Raw genomic sequence first — 25,878 nt, forward strand, 5'->3', positions numbered from 1 at the left:
GCCGCTAACTTTCTGCTTCTTAATTCAGATAAAACTGAGGTTATTGTACTCGGCCCTGAAAATCTTAGAAATATGGTATCTAACCAGATTCATACTCTGGATGGCATTACCTTGGCCTCCAGTAACGCTGTGAGGAACCTTGGAGTCATTTTTGACCAGGACATGTCCTTCAACGCACATATTAAACAAATATGTAAGACTGCTTTCCTCCATTTGCGCAACATCTCTAAAGTTAGAAATATCCTGTCTCAGAGTGATGCTAAAAAACTAGTTCATGCATTTATTACTTCCAGGCTGGACTACTGTAATTCATTATTATCAGGATGTCCTAAAAACTCACTGAAAAGCCTTCAGCTAATCCAAAATGCTGCAGCAAGAGTACTGACAGGGACTAGAAGGAGAGAGCATATTTCTCCTGTTTTGGCTTCCCTTCATTGGCTTCCTGTTAAGTCCAGAATTGAATTCAAAATCCTGCTCCTCACATACAAGGTCTTAAATAATCAGGCCCCATCTTATCTTAATGACCTTGTAGTACCATATCACCCTATTAGAGCACTTCGCTCTCGCTCTGCAGGCCTACTTGTTGTTCCTAGAGTATTTAAAAGTAGAATGGGAGGCAGAGCCTTCAGTTTTCAGGCCCCTCTTCTGTGGAACCAGCTTCCAGTTTGGATTCGGGAGACAGAAACTATCTCTACTTTTAAGATTAGGCTTAAAACTTTCCTTTTTGCTAAAGCATATAGTTAGGGCTGGACCAGGTGACCCTGAATCCTCCCTTAGTTATGCTGCAATAGACGTAGGCTGCCGGGGGATTCCCATGATGCATTGAGTTTTTCCTTTCCAGTCACCTTTCTCACTCACTATGTATTAATAGACCTCTCTGCATTGAATCATATCTGTTATTAACCTCTGTCTCTCTTCCACAGCATGTCTTTTATCCTGTCTTCCTTCTCTCACCCCAACCGGTCGCAGCAGATGGCCGCCCCTCCCTGAGCCTGGTTCTGCCGGAGGTTTCTTCCTGTTAAAAGGGAGTTTTTCCTTCCCACTGTCGCCAAAGTGCTTGCTCATAGGGGGTCATATGATTGTTGGGTTTTTCTCTGTATCTATGAAGCGCCTTGAGGCGACTTTTGTTGTGATTTGGCGCTATATAAATAAAATTGAATTGAATTGAATTGAATTGAATTATCTAAATGGTGATTAATTTCACAGAAGGATAGAAACACAAACCGTAAACTGTAAATGGGCCATAAAACAGTTGTTCATAGGCTGAACTATAACAGATAACATAACACATAACATCTTTCATGAGACAAATCACAAGCTGCCTCACATCAAATAAAACCAACAAAATACAGACATAAGACCAAAAAGGTTAAATCAGCACATCAGATAGAAAATGAAGCTGAAATAAACACATTTTAAAAAGTTAAAATAAAGTAAAATGCTACATTAAATGTGCCAGTTTAAAAAGATAATTCTTCAATCTATTTTCAAACAGGCCCACTGAACTCACAGTTCATAGATTGGAGGCCACAGAGTTCCACAGTGTGGAAGCTACACCTGCAAAGGTTCTGTCACCTTTGCTTTTTAGTTTGGATAACGAGCCTCTGATCAGAAGACCATAGAGTCGTGCTGGTGACATATGGCTGTCAGAGTTCATTGGTGATTCACCATGCAGAGGCCATGCAGGTGAAAACCACAACTTTAAATTGAATTTTGAATTTGATGGGGAGCCAGTGCAGTGACATCAGTGGAGGTGTGACATGGGAGGTAATCTAAGGAGCTTGGAAATAAAAACCAACTGGACTTGTCAAGTTTTTTGAATAAATTTCACCTCTTATCCGAGAGGCTTCATCAGTTAATGGTGTAGAGTCCCAGATATTTTAGCCCTAGCAGGAGTTGTCTGTTAAGAGAGTCGTTGACCCACTATTGATCATGTTCCTCATCACATGAGCTGACATGTGAAAAAGGGTGTGGCTCTTTAGATTACCAGGATCTGGATGACTGAGAACCTGCACAGACATCCAGGGAGGTTTTATTGTGACAATTTTAAATTGAGTTACAGCAATCAAGGCAAGATGAAATGAAACCATGAATAACAATCTCAATCTCAGATTTTGATGCAATGAATCAGAGTTTACTGATGTTTCTCCAATGATTAAAACAGGAACCAAACCTCTGTCCTGCAAATCGAATAATAAAAGGCACTCCTGTGTTTGCAACAGTTTCCAAAGATCTGGAGGACCAAGCTGAAAATGATCTGATATCCAACACTGTATGCAGACCAAACAGTTTTGTATATTTTCAACTTCAGAAACACATTTGAGGTTTAAAAACTGATGTAAAATCACCATCATAACAACCACAAAACTAAGAGCGATCATGGCCACAGGTCTGTGTGTTGTTGCTTTTTTAATTTTGCGCTTGGCTTTGTGTTATAGGAAATATTGAAAAAGCAGTTATTTTGATTGTTGTCGCTTGAACTCACTGAATATCGTTGATCTCCTATAGCCTCCGGTCACTTCTAATAGCGTCCTTTGTGGGCTGCTCTTAAGGTTCACAATGTAAACGTATTATTTTGCAAAGTATCCCAGGCCATGCTGTGGAATAACACAAACACAACTTTACAAGCAACATAAATAACAGATATTGTACATTCCGTTCTTTTATTTTATTTTTGGAGTTACAATCCAAACGCAAGGTTTAACTCCACGGATCCAAACAATCCAACCTTGTTCTGAAAAATCAGAAGTTTAACAATTTGATGACGTTATAATGTTAATCCGCATACAGAGAAAATGGTAAGCTTTGGAAAACTGTAATGATGTTAATATTCTTCAGTCAAATTCTTTATATGACTCAGATTAAACCCAGGAATTCTTTTACTGGGTCACTGCAGTGCTATCTTAGTTACACATTTAAGACTCTTCGAATAAACTTGCAACATATTGTACATTTGCCCATTCCCTGTGTGATCACTGTTAATAATGTTGACATGGACATGATGAAACCAGACTGTGACAGCTCCAAGCATTATCACGTTACTGCTTCCCCTCACTTGACCTCACCATGTTTCCTGTCTGTTACTTGTCATTTAACACTAAACTCTATTGATAGGGTAAAATCCTACAAACTACACAAGCAAGGCCAAGTATGTTCAGGTTGCTATAGAATTTATCTTCAGTCTTTGACGGCACAAACCAGCGTGACATTTCCCTTCAGCATTTATGCAGTTCACATTTACTGCATGTGAACCACGAATTGTCATTGCTCTTGTGAGCACAAGAGCACAGGGGACTCCCACAGTGGAGTGGAGAGTTTTTTTGCAGTTAGCCTGACTAGGTGGTGGTAACTGAGTTTTTAGCTGTTTAAATTTGTCCAAAGAACAAAGGCTTTAAAGACCTTTGTGTTCTTGGAGGTCTGTTGGGCCATCTCCTACCGTCTAAAACAAACCTACTGTATATTTAAGAGAGGAGACAGGTGGAACAAGCACAAAGAAAAAGCCAGCGAGTCAGCAGTTCTCCTCCACTTTCAACAACATACAGGTGTACTCGGTGAGTAAATGTTAGCCAAAAAGTACTGAGGCTATCTCAAAACAGCTGACTACAAAGTGTTTCTGTATTAAAGGCCAGTATATTTTCCATCAAGACTTTCATCAGGACTTGATTAGAAGAACTTTTTTTTTATTTAAGTGCCCCACAAAAGCCCCCCTTTTCAGTTGAGTTTTCACTTTCATCTGTACTGACTTAAAAGCATATTGATATTCATTATGGACCAGCAGATGGAAAATGTCACATTTCCTTTCCCTTGTTATGGTCATTAACAGTCTGTCAATTGATCCAGAGTGTTTGAATCTCCCCCAGAAATATCTCACCATTTATATGGCTCCATTCTTGTCCTTTGTCAGCAGTACTTCAAAAGAAACACCAGAGTGGAGAAAAAAGTGATGGTACTTTCTAGACAGGAAGCAATTGAGTTGCAAATTTCCATTTTGTTATATACAAAAGAATGAAAAGGAATCTAAGTGTAAATTAGGGTTACTTAATCTTAAAAGAAAACAATACTTTCTGACTGATTCTGATAAAGTTCTGACTTTTTCCTGCTCCAGTACATCGATGACAACCTTCCTCCTGAGTCCCCTTATTTGTATGGCCTTCATCCCAATGCTGAGATTGGCTTCCTTACACAAACCTCAGAGACACTTTTCCGCACTGTCCTGGAAATGCAGCCGAGGGACAGAGGAGTGGGTGAGGGAAGCGGGACGACGTGTGAAGAGAAGGTAAATGCTTAATTTGTTTTTTACAGTTTAGTGAGATAGGCAAAGTTTGCAAAGTACCTTTGTATTTAAATGCAGTTATTAGTAATTAGGTTGCATTGGGAACCATAAGATAGTGCTCTGAAAATCCACTGTCAGCTTGACGCATCGCAGTCCTATTGAACCATCGGCAAATTAAGCTAATAAATAAAAGTCAAGGACTGTCACTAGTGAGCTCTAATTACAGCGTGTCTAAGAATCCATTTGTGTAGTACATAGATTGTATACAAAGATCGTCACCCATTGGTTTTAACTGGGCTGAACTGAAATCTTGAGAACCCCTCTACAGTTGATCCCATCTTTATCCAGCTGGAGCCAGAAATATAGAAAGCACTTTGGACCAGAGGTAGTGACACCGCAAACATCATTAGGGCTCTGTCAGAACATAACTTTCTTTGAGGATCAATATCTATCAAATGATTAAAATTATTTTTTTAAAATGACCACTAGCATACAGATCATAAAGAGTGGATTTATCTAATAGTTACTGACCTCATGTCAGGATCCATCCATCCACTTATCCAAATCAGGGCCATGGGAGGGCTGGAACCTATCCCAGCTGCCATAGGGTAAGAGGCAGGGTGCCCTCTTAACTGTCAAAGGGCTAACACAGAGGCACAGACAACCTTTCACACCTATGGTCCATTTAAAATCCCCAACGAACCCAAACTCACTAACTGCGTGTCTTTGGACTGTGGGAGGAAGCCAGAACACCTGGACAGAACCCACAGAGGCACGGGGAGAACATGCAAACTCCACACAGAAATGCCTCAGCATTCAAACCCAGGACCTTCTTGCTGTCAGGCAACAGTGTGAAGATGTCATAGGGTAAAAAAAATTTGGTGAGATATTGTGTTTTGTCAGAACCGAGCGAAAAACAGCTCTGGTGCTGAAAAATGAAGCTAAACATAAAGTGACAAATTTCAGATACTTTAATGGTTACTTGAGTCTAAGGCTCTGAAAGTGAGTCAGTCCCAGAGTTTTACAACCTGGTGCAAAAAATAGGCTTTGATTGTATAGATAACATACAACCTAAACCTGTAGCAACTGTATGGTGGTTTATTTGTGAGTTGTTTTTTTATTAATAACTCGTCCATTTGGTATTATTGTTAAAGGCTGTGTTGTGTTTGTATAGCATTTTAGCATTTTAGTGGATTTTCCTAACAAATAATATGCCTCGTGTCTTGTACCGTCCTTAGATGTTTCTGCCCATGTGACCACCATTATATAATATAATATATGACATAATAAGAATATATTATTTATTGTATGTAAATAGAATGATCCCATTAATAAAAATATTAGTTCATTTTGAAAACATTTAAATGAAACCACCAAACAGGGGTCCTGAGGTCACCCACAGCATAAGCTCATCCCCTCACAGAAAAGGGGCTCTGCTGTTTATCATCTCTTGAGACCTGACCAGATACTCTGAAAATCCAGAAATCTCATAGTAATAAAATATTATTTGCAGTAGCAGTAAGATTTTATTTCATTTGAACTATAGGAGCTGGCAACACCCAAGAAAAACCAGACCAATGTATTTGTCTTGAAAATGTACCATCCCACCTCTACTTTCCCGAAGCTGATGTATCCTGATTCTTTGGCAACTGATAATCATATCTGATAAACTAACCAGCACCATTTTTCTTGCAGTAAGATATGAAATAGTTGCAAATTAATTTTGTGATGATTAACTTGTTGAATAATGGACTAATAAATTGAGCTCTGATGGGGAAGTACTTTAGGCTGTATAAAATCTCTTTAATTGGCACACAAGGACTTGCAGAAAGATTTGAGAAGATTTGATCTGATTTCAGCATGTTTTTTCCTACTTCCTGATTAATGCTCTCGCATTTTCAGGAGTTTCTTACTATACTCATTGCTTAGTTTGACTTGCTTTAACTTCCTCCAAAGATTTTCTTTACTTTTGTCATTTCTCCTGATCTTCTGCCAAAAATTTATGTTCTTAGTCTGAACTGACAGATTCATTTTCACCTGGTATTACTTTTGATTTTAAAATTAGGAATCAGCCTGGATCTGTTCTGTGATGACCTTTGTGATCAGGGCAGGGAGGAAGGAATACACATATTAATTAACTCTAGGGACCTGTACTAGCAAGTTCAACATACCAAACATACCCAAGATATCCATTATTTTTCTTCAATTACATCATATTACACTGACATCAGGCTAAGCGGGCACAAGAAGATGGTGTTCAGCCGGATAGACCAACCACGAGTTTTCAAGTCTATCTGTGAGTACATTTACATGAAACAGGTGGTATTGTGGGTATTTGATCAATCAGAAAAATGGGCAGGTGTGCTGGCAAGGGAGTGATGTAAGAAATAATGATAAAAACTATGCTGTGATAAGATAAAGAAGTTACACACATGCTGAAAGCAACAACAGCAGAGTGTGACTGTGTGTAAGAGGAAAAGACTGTACAATATTTTAATATTGAAAGCTTTAAACGACAGAGTTAACCCTCAAGTTTTGCTCAAATCCTGCTTCAAACTACAGGGCTCTGTTGTCTGTCAGAAAGTGTCCATACCATATAAACATCAAATACATATATTCAGCTAAATATTAACAGATCCTCATGAGGTGAGGGTGATCGTTGGAGTGGTGGTGGATGAGCCCAAAACTACATGGGAGAAGCTTGTTAATGATCTGAGGGCACTTTGGAGCACAGTCACCAAGAACACAACTGGTAACACACTATGTCTTAATGCAGCGATTCCCAACCCCTGGGCCATGGACCGGTACCAGTCCGTGAGTTGTTTGGTGCCACTCGAGTGTGAAATTTATAGTTTTCAGGGTTTTTATCGTTAACTCGGTTTCTCTTGGTCTTTGTAGTTTTGTGTCTTATTTTGAAAGAAATATTTACGTGTTACCATAGCAACCAGAGAGCATTAAGGGGCAAAGAGGAGGATGTCACTCTCAATGTTGTTGGCGCATTTCAGGAGGACGCTGCTAATAAAGTTGCACAGTTACACAGTGAATTTGCGTTTATTATTATATTTACAAAATACCACAGTTTTTGTCTTGTCTTGTCATTTTATTTTGTTGTATTTATCTGCGACATTTTAAAGGCCAGTCCGTAAAAATATTGTCTGGTATTAAACCAGCTGGTGGTGCAAAGAAGGTTGGGGACCGCTGCTTTAATGGATCGGGCAATGTACTACAAAGTCTTGGATGAGAACCTTCTTTGCTGAGCCAAAATACTGAATATGCCTTGTGCATGTGTAACCCATTTGTGTGTGTTATGCCTATTGATGTGTTGTGGTCTGGCGAATGAATAAGAGGCAGGAAACAGCACTGGATCTCTGGGCTCTTTACTGCAAATTGCTGTAACATCTGCAATCTCCCGCCATGCTAAAAGGAGCTGTGACTGGGGTACACATGCACGCACCTACGTCATCACGCAGCGCACAAGCACACAAACACACACGGGCTCGAAACACATAGACAGGAGATTAAATGAAGTATTTAATTAAAAAAGGGTGTTTTGGGGAAATTCAAAAGCATTTAACACATATCCTACACGGGGTCTTCCAGGATGAAAATGACCCAAAACATATTGCTCAGGCAACAAAGAAGTGACTGCAGAAAAAGCATATCAAGGTCAAGGAGTGGCCTTAGCCAGTCTCCAGACCTCAGTTATGTAGAAGTTCTCTGGAGGGAGCTGAAGCTTTGAGTTTCCAAGGAGCACCCAAGAAACCTAAATAATCTAGAGTTTCTGTAAAGAGTGGGCCAAAATACTTCATGAGATGTGAAACCCAGTGAACAACTGCAGGAAACCTCTTGCCACTGTGCTTGGCAACAATGTTTTCTCAATCAAGTACTAAGTTATGTTTTGTTTGGAGATCAAATACTTATTTTTCTGTTTGTTGGCTGATTTTGTGTCTCTCCATTTGAAGTATGTTAAAAATTAGAGACTGTTCATTTCTTTGTAAGTGAGCAAATTTAGAAATTCAGCAGAGAATCAAAAACTGATTTCCCCTTCCTGTGTGGTGCCTACGAAAATTATTTCATTTTAATATTCCATGTGTTTTGTGCCTGCACCATATCTCCAGTTTTATTATTCGACACACATTCTCCCTCAAAGACTGGCCTGACATATTTGGTACCATTACCATCTTCAGTAAAATGTGAATTGGGTTTAAGCAGTGTTTTTCTGCATAGTGTATATTTGTTATGACAACGCTACAAGCAGGTCAGTTATATTCATGGGTATATGGGAATGGTAGCATTTAAACTCAGATTTTGATTTTGATGTGATTTTCTGCCCTTGTGTACGGTAGATATCCCAGGCAGATATATGAACCAGGGCCTTAGTAAGTCTCACACGAAACTCTAAGTGAGATCCCCAAAACTTAAATGTGTGATGACAACGAGTGACATTTTCTGTGGCTCCTGCATGGCCAATTGAAAATAAATTGTGACCAACTGTTTGGGGCTTTGAAAACACCTAGGGTGAGTTTTACAAGGATGGCATTTTGTGGTGCATTTTTTGGTTCAGTACTGCTGTGAAATAAAGTTTATATGAGCATAAAAGCTAAAACAAATATTCTGTCAGAGAGCGCAGCTTTCTGCACTCCCTCTATGGAGCAAGTGTCACTTTTCTTATATCATAAACTGGAAGTGTTAGCTTTGTTAAAAAAAAGATGCAGTAAAAGTTACCCTGATTTTTTTCTCCCTCTTTAAGAAAGAATGAATAATTTGTTTTTATATAACTGACAGTGGCTGTGGTTCAGGAGTAGAGTGTGTGTGCGTGTGCACGTGTGTTTGTGTGTGTGTGTTAGAGAAGACTCTTAGAAAATGAGTTTATATGAATGTTTGTGTTATTGGACGAATGAAAGTTGTTGTAAAAATTGCTTTAAGTTGGAGTAGAAAAAACACTATACAAGTATGTATGTTGGTATATTCATCCAAATAAGATAAGATATGCCAGAAATTGGGAAATGATAAAAATATGATGAGAAAACAAGGCAGAAGAACTCAGTACAGTCAAAGTACTCCACTAGACAAATAAATAAAATACAGTAAAAAATATATATATATATAGATAGATAGATAGATAGATAGATAGATAGATAGATAGATAAATAAATATATTATTTTGGTTTGTTTTACTGTATTTGATTGCTACAGTCACACTAGTGAAACAGTGGTTGGAGACTGCAGCGTGACCAAAGTTGTTGCAACTGTGTGCAATGAACTTGTGATTTTGTTGCCTTTGATATGGTTGCTTTGAAGACGGGGGACAGATCCTTGACCACTCACAGTCAGCTGCTATCTTCAAAGTGATTTTGGTGACTCACAACAGCAATTAAATGACAGTAAAACAGAATCAGTCTCATTAGATGTTATCTGTTTATGATAACACAGCAGTTACTGTAATAAATAGGCAAAAAGTACAAATCCAGCTACTGCAAATGTGTTGCTTTTTACATACACGGAAATTCACATTAAAAAGGAATTCACATTAACTGCTTACATTTAGAATCCCAGAAGATTAGAATCAGAAATTCATTCTCAGATAGTGACATAGTTGGTGCTTTAAAAATGGCATTCCAGCTTTTATATAGGAATATAATGAGAAGACGACTTGGCAACCGGCTTACTCAAGTCCCCTACTGCAAAAAGGCATGTCACAGACAGGTTCAGCTCATCGGTTCAGACTGACTTAATTGCGAATTTTTGGAAAATAAATGCCAATTATTTGTAGACCTTGACCCATCTGTCTGAGAATGATTAAAGTTAGTCCAAGATGGACTATTTGAAGATTGTTTAAAGATAACTTTAACCACAAGGTTAAGCATGAAAAGGCCTTAGTTGGTTGACTCAACCACTTGTGGTCAGATGCACAATGCAAAAAGTTCAATTTATTAATCTGATATGCATAAATTTTTCCTATTCACAAAGAGACTCTCATCCTATTTTTCCTCTAATATGACTGAGCCATGAAAAAGTAAAAGTTTAAATTAATTGCTTTAAATAAAAGTGCCCTGTAAAGTACGTGGTTATGGAAGCTATTTATAAACTAAACTATAGCTAAATAAGCCACACAGCCCAGAGACTTGTCAGCAACCATCTGACAACCACGGATTGCAAAGGAAAAACAGGTATTCCCCAACCAAACAATTGACTGCTGGCAGTTGTTGTGAAATTGATCAATAAAGCCCCATTCACATGTGTATTGTCCATTATTCATAAACTGTGTGTTGACAATGTTAAAAATGGGAGTAGTTAATGACATTGGACAGAAAGACAAAACTGGAAAGTTCATCACAGTAACTGTATTGTGTATCTAGTATGTAGTCCTGTGAATGGGCTTATGAAAAAAGATATCACAGTTAGATACATTACATGTACATCTCTGGATTGTTAGTATCACCATAGGGGACAAAGTCGTCGGTGTGGCAAACCAAACCAAAGAAAAACATGCTCATGATGATCGTGAATGTGTGATCACTTTTGTGGTTTTCAGGATCTGATCCATTACAGCATAGTGCTTCACCAGTTGTTTTCTTAGTGACTGTGATCTCAACTGCCTCCAGATTATGAACAAGCTCCTCCTATGTAGTTTTGGGCTCATCCACATTCCAGCTCCCGATCAAGGATGATTAATGGACATTTGCAGGTCTACAGTCTTGTCCCTGATATCTTTAGACAGCTCTTTGGTCCATGTTGGTGGAGGAATTGGTGTGCTTTTTACTCATAATGGGTTGAGATCAGATGTATCTATAATTGACTGATTAATTGACTGTAATCTGCGTGTCACAAGGGAACACAGTGTGTTGGGAGTCAGAATTCTGGTTGGGTAAGACTTTCATGTAATGTGTTTTTCTGGATTTTTGTTGATATCCTGTCTCTCTCCTTTAAAGTAAAACTGTGGTAAAAATTAGAGACTGTTCTTTTCTTTGTAAGTGAGCAAACTTATGAATTCTGCAGGGGATCAAATAATTATTTCCACCACTTTATGATTACAATTTGATAATTGCAACAACCCCTTTCTAACATCCATCCATTCGCTTCCGCTTATCCTTTTCAGGGTCGCGGGGGGCGCTGGAGCCTATCCCAGCTGTCATAGGGCGAGAGGCGGGGTACACCCTGGACAGGTCGCCAGTCTGTCGCAGGGCTAACACACAGGGACAGACAACCATTCGCACTCACATTCACACCTAGTGGCAATTTGGATTATCCAATTAACCTATCCCCACAAGCTTCATGTCTTTGGACGGTGGGAGGAAGCCGGAGTACCCGGAGGGAACCCACGCAAACACGGGGAGAACATGCAAACTCCACACAGAAAGACCTGATGGTGGAATTGAACTCAGGACCTTCTTGCTGTGCGGCAACAGTGCTAACCACCGTGCCACCGTGCTGCCGCCCCCCCTTTCTAACAGAGAACATTAATTTGATTTCACCGCTGACCATTAGGGAAGTTTACTCAGCATGTTTCATTCATGTTTAATTCATATGCGCATGCTTTTAACTGGGATTGATTTACTTATGTTTGCTCTCATCTGTATTTTAAAGTCAATGATTAGTTGACCTTAAAATGTCTAAAAACATATATGTAAGGTTGATTTGTGACTTTACATTTGCCGTGTGTGTGTGTTTCCGTGTTTCCATTGGTCATTTAATATATTATGATTTGGAATCTTTCTGGCTTACTGAAAAGGCCCACTTTGTATTCTGGGTGTTCAGTAGCTGCCAAAGTCAAATCAGATATTCAGAATCATCAGGAACAAAAAATCCATAGATACGATGACCTGATATCCTTAGTTTGGTACCTAATCCTTTGATTGATCTCTCTTGCTGGTTGTCTTGGGAAAGTTTGGACACAGACATTAGCTTTCACCCCTTGTCCACAAAAATATGATGTGAGCATTGATTTTCTGAAGGAATAATACTGTTATTGAAAACAAAAAGCTGGTGTTGCAAAAATATGTCTTCATGAATATTTATGGAACAATTTCAAACAGTTTCTCAGACTGTCAGCATTGACAGGACTGAGTTTATGTGACTCAGATGAACCCATCTCTTTTTAGATGTTTACTTAGGAGAGTATTGTCTTACCATTGGTGTTTCTTGTCCTACTTAGCTTTAATATTGACAAGCATAATGGGCTACTTTACTGGGAAACACTCCTCTCACTTTTTTCTACATTCCTATCCATGTTATCAGGTGCATGCAGTGCTGGAAGAGATACTGGAGAAACTCCCAGAGGAGTTCAACATGGCTGAGCTTCTAGGGAAAGCAGAGGAGAGGACTCCCTATCAGGTCGTGGCGCTGCAGGAGTGTGAGCGTATGAACATTCTCACCCAGGAGATCAGATGCTCTCTTCACGAGCTAAGCCTTGGACTTAAGGTGAGTAGTGGCTTTGAAGAGTTAATGGGAGGCTGTGCACTGTTATGAGACTGGAGATGGAAGTGTTTTGCCTTGCAAAAACATTTACATTGTACATGTCCTGTGGACAAAGCCTGAGTTTTATTATGATACAGTATTCAGTAGCTACCAAGTCAAATAAGATCCATCCATCGATTCATCCACTCATCCATCTTCTTTCACCTATCCTGTGCTGGGTCACATGAGCAACCTAAGCAAGGAAGCCCAGAGAGACCTATTTGACATGGGTCTACTCCTGGGCCTCCTGCTGGTAGGAGATAGCAACTGGTCACACTATTTCAGTCACTACCCAAAGCTTATATCCATACGTGAGGATAGGGACGTTGATCGACCAGTCTAGTCTAAGGTTCTAGTTCTCATTCCCACTGCTTCAGACTTGCAAACCCCTCCAGTGCAAGCTGGAGGCCACTACCTGATGTTCATCCTAATAGAGATATCTCCAAATGGAGCAACCTTTGAACGACAGTCAGGACCAATTTTCCAAGCCGAAGGTGCGGGGAAGCAACCGTCTTGTCCTGTAATAAAAACTCCAGTGGTGATACGTAGGATATCCAGGCCTCCCACCTCCTTCCACCAAAGGCAACTCCAGAATGGAAAAGAGTCCATCCCTTCTCAGGGCTCGCAAAATCGTTAGCCCGACGTCCCGGAGCTAGCGATATCTCCGGTCGGGCGACCAAAATCTATCTCAGCCCCGCCCGTCGGGCTATGCATTGAATTTAGCCATTTAAATCTATATAACACAAAAGACACAGCAAGTGGGAGCCAGAACAACAAGTCGGGGGGGGGGGATATCATCACCCCCACCCGAGATTGGATACCAAGCCCCAAGTGCAATGGAAGAAGGATTGTTGAGTGCAAGAGGAACTGACCTAAAAGACAGGATCATAGCGAAGCTTGAAACCTGGACCTTCTGTAGCCGGTTACCAAGATTACAAGTTCCCTCTGAAGACCTACTGTTGATCAGAATCAGAATCAGAACACTTTAATAATACCTAAGTAAATTATGTAGATTATGTGAATGCAGTACTACAGACAATACCTACTGCAACCATTACCAAGACAAATCAGCTGATCTACACCACGGCTATAGTGATCAGTGATAGAGCAGGGCGATATGACCAAAAATATTTATCACGATATACATTTGAAAATTTGCGATAACGATATAACTGACGATATAATTGACACGAGACTAAATACTTTACAACTCCACAACTTTGTTAGTGCAAAAAACCCCATCAATGTATTTTCACTTAAACAAGCAGCTGTTTTTTATGTGCATTAAAGTTATATAAAAATTTAACAGTGCAAATGCAAATTCCTTGCTGACAGTTTAACCAAAAGGCATTTCCAGTGGAAATTGGCCGACATATCCTCAGCATAACCATGTATAATATCCACAAAACTTAAAAAGAGGTTATACACACACAATACGGTAATATTATGTTGAAGCACAGTACGTATCACTCCGCGAGGCTCCTGCCTACGATAGCCGTAATGCTCCGACAATCCATCAAGCGGTGCGGGCTCGTAGCTTAGCAAAGTCGTACTGAAACATTTGACAGATTTTCGAGCGCCGTGTACCACATAAAATTGTTTCAGTCAGTAAACGTTTTTCAAAAAACACGGTAATAACGACGGCCCGCTAGCATGCTCTACCAAAAATAGTGCTTTGTTGTGTATCTGACGGATGAAAGCTAAACCAGTTCCACACCATTAAAGTTGCAGCATTTTTACAAACCAATTCTGGTTCATCCGTTTCATTCAACGATCCGCTTTCGCCCTTCTCATTCTCTGTCGCCACCATGCTTTTTCTGTCATGTGCGTATGAAAACAAAGGCACTGCGCATGCGCGTTTTACCCATATTCTATCGCGATATTTCATTTTCTTATCGTTGCCCAACATTATACCGGTATTACCGTGAACGGTATGATATGGCCCAGCCCTAATCAGTGAGATGTTTGGCTAGGAGTTGAGCGACCATAAGAAGTATGGAGAACATTCGAGATCTCTGTCCAGAAGAGCGCAGTCCTAGGAACAGCCAAGATACTGCACAGGACCCTCAACGGCTAAAAACCTGCAATGCCAAACAGTGAACTGTGACTTGAATCCCCACCATAAAAAGCTTCAGTTATTCTCAACACCTATGATTCACTTTACATAGGCTTCTCTACTGTTGACATCAACAGGCTGCTTAGTTAGTATTCCTGCACAACTAAATCTTTTCCTTTGTTGTTTGTCAGAAGCACAGTTGTAAGAGTGACTCAAAGATCTGGCTTACAGAGTAGCAGAAAGGAATGAGATGTCGGCATTCTCTGTGTCAAGCCTGACTGAGTCATGTGTTAACAACAAATGAAAAGAGAAAGAAAGGGGGAAAAATATGTCAATGCATTTGTCAGGAGTTATGAGGCTTCGATCTCCCCGCCCTACAAGCCCCAATAAATCGGCTCAGTGATTTAAAAGCCATGTACACTGTTGTACCAGCAAATGGAATCATATTTTGCCTCTATAGTTCAATAAATAGGAACTATCAGAATGTTATCCTGGTTGAGGTGTTGGAGCTTCATAGTGCTATGAGGTTGAGTATGAAATGGCTGAACTGATGGATTATTTTGAGGAGTGGTTAATGATAAAGTCACTTATCTAGATAAACCCACAGAACATTATCACCCTCATAAAGAATTCTTATGTCACAAATGGGTATCTATACATCAGCGATACATCAGCTACACTATCAGCAGGTGAAGGACACTACTGTTTTCACTCGCATGCTGTCTCATTACTCATCAATGCCATCTTCTCTTGGCTATCTTACAGCATGTTTCCTTATCTGGCATGGCTTGCTTATTCCCATGTTTACTGATTTCTAAAGGGCTTGTTACCATTCAACACCTTAAGTAGCTGGAAGGTCTCACCTCCAGTGTTTAGCTAGACAAACAGGAACTCTTTTCCCTTCCTGTAAATAGCATTCAAAAACCAGCAAGAAGTTTTTTGCACAACAGACACAGCATTTGTCAGCACTGAGAGCACTCGCCCTAATTAAAATGGGTATTTCCAGATGATCAAGAAGAGCATGAAAGCCAAATTATACAACAGATTTTTCATATCCACAAGCAGCCTGTTCAATAAAGTACAGCAAACAATGGCAATAGAACTAATATTAGCATTTATGGTGACATCACCAGCCTAGCAAGGCTCTGGTGATTATACTGCAACAAATCCACACTATATAATGTTATCTGAAAGATTTTTTTTCAAAAATGAAGTTAGAAATTGGATAAATTAGATTTATCTATTTTCTATGGCAAAGGGACAGAACACATGACTTGCCGATACCTGTGTAGATGTTGCAGTTTCGTGTTTCATGACCTGCCTATCAAACACTGGTCGGGTCACACCAGCAGTTCATATTGCAATATCTAACATTTTAATGGAATCCTCACATTCTAACAAGTAAATCCATACTTTCTATTGCATCATATTCATGTTTGTTTAAAGCAAAATGTCTTGAAATTACTGAACTTCAAAGGAATACCAAGGGAGTATCCAAAACAGAAGAAAATGTTGTAGCTTATGAACACAATCAAATGTTATTTTCCTTTTCTGTTGGCTTCCACACATATAAGTCTCAGAATTCTGCATGTGGGATAACCTATTGTTATTGTAATGCCGACTTAGAAGTGTTCTTTAATTTATTATAGTGGTAGATTTATGAAGTCAGGCCTAGACCTCAGTTTGCACCCACCATGTAACTGCAAGTCGTTGGTCTTCCTTGGTCTCTTGTGCTCTGAGGGTCTCTGGATATCTGGAGCCTGGATCTCCTCCATACCTGCTTCATGCCCTGGAGGACGGGGCTATGGCTCCCCACACCCTCTAGCAGATCATTACATGAAGGAACCTTTTGAATACAAGCGCGCTCATGCTCACAGGTGTACACACAGGTGCTCACAGACACAAATTACACCCTACCTTCCTACCTCAAAGCACACTGTGAGCTGTTGTTCTTATGTGCTGCACAATAATATTCAGTATTTAGTATTTACTTTTATATTCACACAGATTATCGTGATGTTGTTGTTTATTATATTACTCTCTTTTTTTGCTTGTTTGCTCTTTTTTCTTTCTCAACAGGTGATCCAGGTGATTATGTATTTTTTGTCTGTTTGTTTTGTTTGTTTTTGTTTTTTGCCCTTTATCACCATTCCTCTTCCCCGCTGTTTTTCTTTCCCTACCTCTCTTTCTTTCTCCCTTTTCTTTCCCCCAGTCATGTCTGTCCCGTGTGTAGCAAGTAAAAATAAAATAAAATAAACAATAAAAACAAAGGTCAATCAAATGAACCAATACGGCAAGGCCGGGATGGTCCATTTGGTAAAGTAAATCGGTTGGGCATCTTTCTTGGCCTTTAGACAATAATTCTGATGGCAAAAGAACCAAACGTGACAGGTGGGGGGAAAAAAAAAAAAGGCACAACTTTGCATCACACTTTCTTAATTTTCACTATGGCTGAGTGGTTAGTTAGCATACTCTGTGTTAGCTAGCAAGTGTTTGCAGGCAAGGCAGCATCTTCCACGCAATCTACAGGCAACCACAGCAGTCTCCTAGCTACCAAAGCAATCACAGGGAGGTTTTTCGTATACCACTGTCTTTGAGGCCAACCTCACCCAGCAACAGCCTCTAGTAACCACACACCAGCTGGTCAGGAAATACACCACTGTCAACCATTCTCTAGGTCTGTGTGACGGAGGCCTTAGCTATCCAGCTATCCGCAGTCCTTTTTGTCTAGTAACACCACTTTGTACCTCTTTCCTGACTGTTCTCAGCCATGCACAACAGGAAGAAATAGTTTTGCTACGCTCATAGAAAGATATTTACTGAAAACGCTGCAGAATTAATAGGATAAACAGGATATAAAGAGTGGCTAGTATTTCATTTAGCCTTGGTCCTTCCCTCTCCGCTGGTGGTAGGGTGCAATCCAGAGGACACTGCCTAAAGCCCAAATGAAGCAGATTATCCAGCAGATCATCATGCAGGTTGTTTGTTGGAAGATGTCAGTGTTGTATCAGTGGGATTGTAGCTAAAACACCAGGTGCTCTACTGTCAGTGTGTTGCAGAAATTAATGAAAGGAGAAATAAGAAACAAGATTTTTTTTTATTACTCCTTTAACGTGTAGCAGTATATATTTTTTTTATCTCATCTGTTCTCTCTCCTTTAACCCTCGCTCATCAGGGAGAGCTGACCATGACCAGTGACATGGAAAACCTTCAGAATGCTGTCTTCCTGGACATGGTACCAGAGAGTTGGACCAAACGGGCATATCCCTCCATGTCTGGCCTGGCCCTGTGGTTCACTGACCTGCTGGCCAGGATCAGGGAGCTGGAAGCTTGGTCAGCTGATTTCATCTTACCTTCTGCAGTGTGGCTGGCTGGCTTCTTTAACCCTCAGTCCTTTCTCACAGCCATCATGCAGGCTATGGCGAGAAGGTAGGGCTACTCAGCATTAAGATATAAGAAAATGATGGAAACCACATGGCTTGTTAACAGGAAATTTGTGGTTATGCGGCAGAAACGAGTGGCCCCTGGACAGTATGTGTCTGCAGTGTGATGTCACAAAGAAGAATCGCGAGGACTTCAGCTCTCCACCTCGTGAAGGGGCCTACATACACGGGTTGTACATGGAGGGTGCACGCTGGGACACACAGGTACATGAGGTTTTATTGATTTCCTTGTTTAGCTGAGTGCCGCAAAGTTGCTACAGAAAGTTGATACAACAAACACAACACGCTTTCACTTGCAAGCTCCTCAGACTATATATCTAAATGAGGTGAGCTGACCCTCACCTCATTTAAGCTCACAAAAAAAGCACCTTCACATTTCCTTAGTGGCTTCATTTTCTGCTTTGCAACCTGCTTGTGTTCAGCTGTTGGGGCATAGCACATTATTCAGCTTCCCAAAGCTCTTTCTATCTCTATACATTCAAGCTCTGCATATGTGCCCAGCTTTCAAGGTGCATCCCACTAGACTTCTTAATTAGGGAATGTGCAGAGTGTGCACTTGAGCACTTAGCTCACCCTTTGGAGGAGTGGTTCCTTTTTTCTTCATTAAAGTTGGAGGCGCAGGCAAATAGACAGGCAGCCCTACAGGCTGGGTGGCTTCCACTCACACAACTCTTCTCCTCCTACTCATTCTCCTCTCAGCCCCAGGGCCAGTTCTGTGCCACTGGCAGGGAGTAGCAGAGTGTGAATAGGAGAGTATGCAGCGCTCCGTTTGGACAATGCTCTGTGCAGCCATTAAAGTCAAAGATTTATATTAAACCTAATCTATATTAATGAACCTTACATTTTATTCAGAGATGGTTCAGACATCATGTATTGCATGTGGAATCACGGAATATGTCCTTTGAAATGATTTGTGTTTGTGATGGACACTACTTATTGATGTCCTGCTTTGTGATATACTTTATTCTTTCAATATGTTGTGTGAGCACACGATCAAAATGGATATTCACTAGTGTAGTAAGAGTGTAGACACAGCATCATTAGGACAATTTATAATTGGGCAATCGTGGCTCAAGAGTGTGCAGGTCGTCTTGTAATCGGAAGGTTGCCGGTTCGAGCCCCGGCTCGGACAGTCTGGGTTGTTGTGTCCTTGGGCAAGACGCTTCACCCTTTGCCTACTGGTGGTGGTCAGAGGGCCCGATGGTGCCAGTGTCTGGCAGCCTCCCCTCTGTCAGTGCGCCCCAGGGCAGCTGTGGCTGCAATGTAGCTTGCCATCACCAGTGTGTGTGAATGTAGTGTAAAGTGCTTTGGGGTCCTTAGGGACTAAGTAAAGCGTTATACAAATACAGGCCATTTACCATTTTTACCATAATGACTTGCTCACTTTAGGATCCTCATCATTGTTATTTACCCGAAACAGATATAAGGTTATTGGTGCTTAGCAACTCTTTAAAGTGTTGTAGGAATTGCAGATGCAGTCCGGGCTTTGTCCTCTTTGCTTTCCAAAGTCATCAGGATTTACATTCATTCCTGAAAGTCACTGTGCATGCATGGAGAAACTTCTGTTTGTCAGGAGCTAATTGTAGGAGGATTAATTAGCGAGACAGACCACTCTGTTTCCGACTGTTTAGAGAGTGTGTATACTAAGACAGGGTAGCTCGACTTCAGCTCAGACTCTCTTGACTTTCACCACTTTTCAAGGGTGCCACAAAACTGTGTTTAACAAACTCTTACTCTGCTTGTGCCATCCAAGATTAGTCAAACAGCTTCTTTTCTTTTCTTTTCTTTTCTTTTCTTTTCTTTTCTTTTCTTTTCTAAGATCTGGCACAAAATGATTATTAAATGGAGGCTCAATGGCAAGCACAGCATCTGAGCAAAGCTTCCTCAAACCTCAAACTAATTTATAACTTCTTCAGTTCTGTGAAATGCTCCTGTCTGTGGTTGATTGGCTTGTCATTCCTCCTTCACACCCTCCCTCTCCTTCCCATCTCCCCGACTTTCCTTCTTTATTTCTTTTTCTTTCAGACTGGCTTGATTGTGGATGCCCGTCTCAAAGAGCTCACCCCAACCATGCCGGTCATGTTCATCAAGGCTATCCCAGTGGACAAATGGGACAACAGAAACCTCTACCAGTGCCCTGTTTATAAGACTCGTCAGAGGGGACCCACATACGTATGGACCTTTAACCTGAAGACCAAAGAAAACCCCTCCAAGTGGACCTTAGCTGGCGTGGCTCTTCTTCTACAGATCTAGAATGGTTTAAGATGAACGCGCTAATGATCCTGAAAGAGGGAATGGTTCAAATGTCAATGGACATATATGAGATGTTTTAGTATTTGGGAGTAACAAATGAAAAGGTAGATTTATTGGTCAAAGCACTCAGGGAATTCTTGCTATAGCCTCTGTTGGTTTTACTCTAGATAGTTTCAGAAAGCTAAGTTAGACCGTTCTTACTTTTCCACCTATACATAAACATTTCAAAAGTTTTGCAAAAATAGAAACTGACTCAAAATTAGACACCTTACCCCGCCTAAATAACTCTAAGACCCAATGTTTATAGCATTGCTTTAACAGGAACCCCATATTATAGCATTTGTTAAAGGTAACTTGCCGTCATTGATTGTGCCATTATAGTAATAGTGGGACTTGTGGCCACAGTGGTTGCTGTTCTGATTATGGGACACCCGTGATTATAGGACTTCATTTCCAATCTTGTGCTTCTGAGCATAGGACTCTTTGATGATAGGAACCACTCTGACACTTGTCCTGTGGGGAAAGTTTCTGTAAGATACCTTTGATCTCAGAAGACATTTTTCATCTTTGAAGGCCTGTCTCTCAAGTAAGTGACACATGAAAAATGGCAACATGTAAAACCCACATTAGCGTATTTTGTAAATCAGTCACACTCTTGCATTTTCTCCTGTCAGGCTGTTGAAGAGCTCCAAATCATTTTCTGAGACACTGAGCTTTTTTTTTTTTTTCTGTCATCATTTACGGCAACTATAATTCCGGGCCTTCCCTATCAGGAGAGCGTCACATACATTTCACATAAATCATGAATTTATTACCTCTGTAACAGCAGAATGCATTTGAGCTTCTGTGGTAACCACAAACAGCCCATTTTCTTGACTCAGTCTGGTTCATTACATATTATTTAGCCCAGACAAACCAAGATTTGTTCCAAACTTAGCACATGAACATCTGCTTTGGAAGACCTGTAGCCCTAAAGAAAATAGGATCACGTTCCATCTGACAAAAATGTGAAGAGTTGGTAAAGAGATATCAAAAAAGCCCCTTTTAAAGATCCCAACAACTTAAAAGGGTTGAGAAAGGTGAACCATCATCTTTTTTCAGTCTATTACAAAGAATTCAACCAATTTGACTAAAAGAAGTCTAAGTGGCACATTGGCAGGAAAGTGAAAAACTAAAACTAAGCTAAGATTTAGAGCAACTCAACTCCAAATTTACAATTTTTCACTGAAACTAAACACACAAATGAAGCATCCCATTATTTATTTGTAATTTTTTTAAAAAACATTTGATTGACTTTATTTGGTTATACAAATGTCTGAACAGTCAAAACTTATTGTTCCCACATGTAAAGGAGGCACTTTAGTATGAGTGGTAAGCAATGTCCCCTCCAGTCGTTGGAGGTTGTGACTCAAAAAAAAGAACACATTACTGGTTACTGTAATGCAGTATGTTACTTAACTACCAGAGTAATGTGTTAAACTGCTCGCAAGGCCATAAATGGACCTAAAACTCATTGTCACATAATTACCAGTTGACAGTATAAACCATAGTTTATAAATCCATGCACCAACACATATCCCTGAACTCTAGTGTTTACGTGTGAACACAAAGCCCACAACAAAAAGCAAAGATTAAAACCAGCCCAAAGAGACCTCAAAGCACTCGCCACAGCAGCTCTGTTGTAGAAACATGAAGAAATGGAGGCTGCAGTGCTGCAAACACTCAAAGCAAGTCCTACTCACCCAATCACATAGACAGTGTACAGCACTTTTACATGTATACACACACACTCCTTTGCATGCACTGAGGGCAGTTATTTGCCCAAAGATATTTCAACAGAAACATGGAGAAGCCAGGGACTGATCCACCAGCCTTTCAATCTTTAGATGCCCCATGCTCACACATGCTCCACAGCTGTCTGAAGTGAAGCCAAGGTGAAAAGGCTAAAAACTGCATTTTTTCCCACTTGAGGCTGGTTCCATACATTCCCATGTTAAAACGTCCAGTTTTACAGGGCTAAAATCATGCTTACAGTCCTGTACAATAGTGTTCTTGTCTAAGAACAGTTTTCCCTGTATAACAACTATGCAGTGGGCACTTTTAAAATTAGGGGTATGCCTACATTTTTTTAACTGTTTTTCCGAGACAGTCACCACCAGGAAGTGGCAAAAACTTCCTGTTGGTGATTTTATGTAGGACTATATAGAAGTGTCACAAAGAGCAATGTTGGATCTTTTGCACGATGCACCTTTAAATGTAACTTTGTGAAGCTTGAAGCATTTTAATTACTGGTCATCTGTGTGTGGAGAAATTCTGCAAATATGTATCTGTGAGTCACTGTATGAGGAGGTGTTGTAAAAGATGTGGCTGGTTGGAAAATATCACAGAATAAATTTAACTATTGGGTGATTTAACACTTTCTTACTGAATTCACATCAGTAGAGCTACCTACACTATGCACACATAATCTCATAATCATATCTTAACGAACCACATACAAAATATATGTTTGAAATATATTTATATGTGTAAATATTTTATTCATTTGTACTTTCTTCCAGAAAAGTTGCAGAATAAAAATGCTTTATCTTGCCTCTCCAGATTGCACATGTGGTTTTATTTTCATATACTCCATGATATATCCCATTTGAGTGCCAATATGCAGTCATTTCGCCTATCTCATGTTTCCAGTTCCCCAGTCCTGCCTCTTCTCTTCCAGCTCTTTAGACCTACTCTCTCCCCCTCTCCTCCTCCTCCTTCCTTCACCCCTTTCTTCCTCTCTCCTCCCCATTTGAGATAATAAAAAAAACATCTCCAAAGCAGAAAGTGCGCAATCTCCCAGATACACCCACGCACACACACGCACTATGATATAACCCAACTTTAAAACTCTGTCTTCCTTTCTTTTTCCTTGTTCTGCTGCTGTCTAAGCCCAGGTTCCCCAGCGTCGTCTTTATCTGGTTATTTGAGAGCCTTAACAATGCTCTGAGAGACAGAGGCACGAGGAGCACGTGAGGGGAAGTAGGAAGAGAAAAGTAGCGATGCACGGCGAGGAATTTTATGTAGGTCTCCTAAAGTACAGCTTCAGGTGTCATTATGAAAATAGATCCTGCTTTGGTACACAGGTCATGTCACTGTAGCATAGCTTATGGCGTGCTGTTCAGCAGAAATACTACATTCTCTGATGTAGTATGACATTATCTGTTTGACCCTTAGTGGAGCTCAGTCATGCTTAGTAGCTAATGCTGCAGTATATTTGAAAAGAAGACTTTCTGATTTCTAACTAAAGGCCATGTTGTATGAGGGTGCAAGAATTTCTACATTTATAACCGTGATTAAAAGTAAAAGTAAAAATGAAGTTACTTAAAATTAGCAAACGTGTTATTGACATTGTGTAAGACAGAAGTGCAAATTGCATAAATAAATATTATGTACACTATAAATCTAAGAAAACACATCTGCATGAAGGTAAATTACAAATTATGTTTGGGATCTGATGCCTGAAAAGTGTGTTCATTTGTAACATAATGAAGAGTTATTATACAGTTTAACTATGCAATTCAATTCAATTGTATTTATAAAGCGCCAAATCACACGTATAAACACACGCAAACATAAATAGATATATGTGTGTGTGTGTATGTGTGTGTCCATTTTTCTGCATTTACTCCCTGGGGGAAAAAAGAACTGGTCATAAGAAGCTCAAAAACGTTCTATTGACAATAATTCGTTAATTGTTGATTCATAAAATAAGCAGGTTAAAAGTCTAGAAATGATTAAAGTGAAGTAGGCCAATCTTGGGCAATAAAAAAACCTGAAGAAGACTTCAGGTGAACCACGAAGAGCAGTTTTCAATACTGAGAGTTTACCATCGAGACTAAACATTTTGCATAAGTGGTTACTAGAATGGTAGAAAGATACAAATTTGTAGAAGCCTTTGAAGCCATCTTCTACAAAAACAGAGGTGCCGGCAGGGGCGATTTTAGCCCATTTTGGGGGCTAAAATGGGCTAAAATGAATCAAAGCACCCCCAAAGATTTCTTACTTTTCTGACAATATTTGCTGTTTGTGTGACACACTACTAAAAATATAAAAAGCACACAGTACTTGGTTGGGACATAACATTTTAACAACAAAAGTATCGATATCCCCCCCCCTCCCAAAATGGTTTGTTCCAGCTCACCTCTCCCCTGCTCTGGCTCTAGCGCCGCTGCTGCCAGAGCGATGTTGGTTGAGACGCAATGGAGAGCGGAGGTGTAAGTGCCTGGCTTAAAACAGGGCATACTAGCTGCATTTAACCTTCAGTTACTCTTTATATAGTTAGGTAGGAGTCAGACCATGTTTCTTTTTAGCTGAATAACATTACACCAGGTAACCTGCAGTGTTAAACATGTGTTTTCCAATGATATTTGCTACCCTACAATCCGTCCTGCTCTGTAGTAAAATCAGCGACATCTGACGCCCTGTTGCTCCCATTGAAATGTATACAGCCTATTTAAAATCTAAAACTTACAATTGTTTTAGCCTACTGTTGTTGCCACTGTCCTGTTTGAAATGGAATGAGAGAAGCTGCTTATTTTGTCATATGTGCATGTGCCGATCTTAAACCCAGGAGCCACATTCAGGTAAAAGGGTAAGATCAAATGATCCGTCAATCAATATTGTTGGATCAGTGTTTCAATATTTATATCTTTTATTAGATGTACATGTGGTTTCGTTATTTGCCTTTTGGTTGAAAGTACACTGAGAGAGGACTTTTTGTTAGTGATCTTAATAATATTTTTTTTCATATTAATGTAATTTTTTTTATCTAATTCGATACAATCTATTTGTGTATGATTGTCAGTCCAAAGAGGGAGAGAGGAAAGAGGGGAACGTGAGGAGAAAGTACAAGATCAGGAAGAACCAGGTAAGAAAACAGACAGGGAACAGTGACAGGCAAAACAGAAACTGTTAAACTGCTTGAGAGAGTTGACCCACAAAAGTGATAGACAGATTTGCCAACCTCAAGGTGAGGCGACATAGGTTAGAATAAAAGAAAAAAAATCTGCAGAGCCATAGTAGCATCTGCAGTAAAGATCTTTTCATACATTGTATACATTGTACCATAGGCAAAGTTGCCTCCATTTTTATAATTTTTTATCAATATTTTGTACATTTGTACATTTCAAGGACTCTATTTTTGGAGTGTATTTTTATATATCTGTATTGTATTATACATACACACTAAAAGTGAACCTCTGTCCAAAAAATGCACTCAGTTTACTTCTCATTTACTATGAGCATCATTTTCCCCCAGTAATTAAGGTTAGGATATGTATTTTGTTTTTTATTCCAATCCATTCTTCATTTGCAGCATTTAAATAACCTTCATCTGATTTGATGTTTTTGTTACA

At 39.9% G+C, this 25,878-nt stretch overlaps 1 protein-coding gene across 1 annotated transcript in view; it reads left to right on the forward strand.

Moving 5' to 3' along the window:
- dnah9 (dynein, axonemal, heavy chain 9) overlaps nucleotides 1-23,070 on the forward strand; it is a 164,070-nt gene extending 141,000 nt beyond the window's left edge. The window contains exons 74-78 of the mRNA XM_084938413.1: nucleotides 4,106-4,276; nucleotides 12,512-12,694; nucleotides 17,962-18,215; nucleotides 18,298-18,433; nucleotides 20,255-23,070. Of these exons, the coding sequence (XP_084794539.1) occupies nucleotides 4,106-4,276; nucleotides 12,512-12,694; nucleotides 17,962-18,215; nucleotides 18,298-18,433; nucleotides 20,255-20,482 (972 nt within the window). The 3' untranslated portion in view covers nucleotides 20,483-23,070. The remainder of the gene's footprint in view (nucleotides 1-4,105; nucleotides 4,277-12,511; nucleotides 12,695-17,961; nucleotides 18,216-18,297; nucleotides 18,434-20,254) is intronic.
- Nucleotides 23,071-25,878: the final 2,808 nt, after the last annotated feature.

This window comes from Perissodus microlepis, chromosome 8 (assembly GCF_051167445.1).
Source record: "Perissodus microlepis isolate ML-2025 ecotype Zambia chromosome 8, ASM5116744v1, whole genome shotgun sequence".
In the NCBI taxonomy this organism is placed as follows: domain Eukaryota; kingdom Metazoa; phylum Chordata; class Actinopteri; order Cichliformes; family Cichlidae; genus Perissodus; species Perissodus microlepis.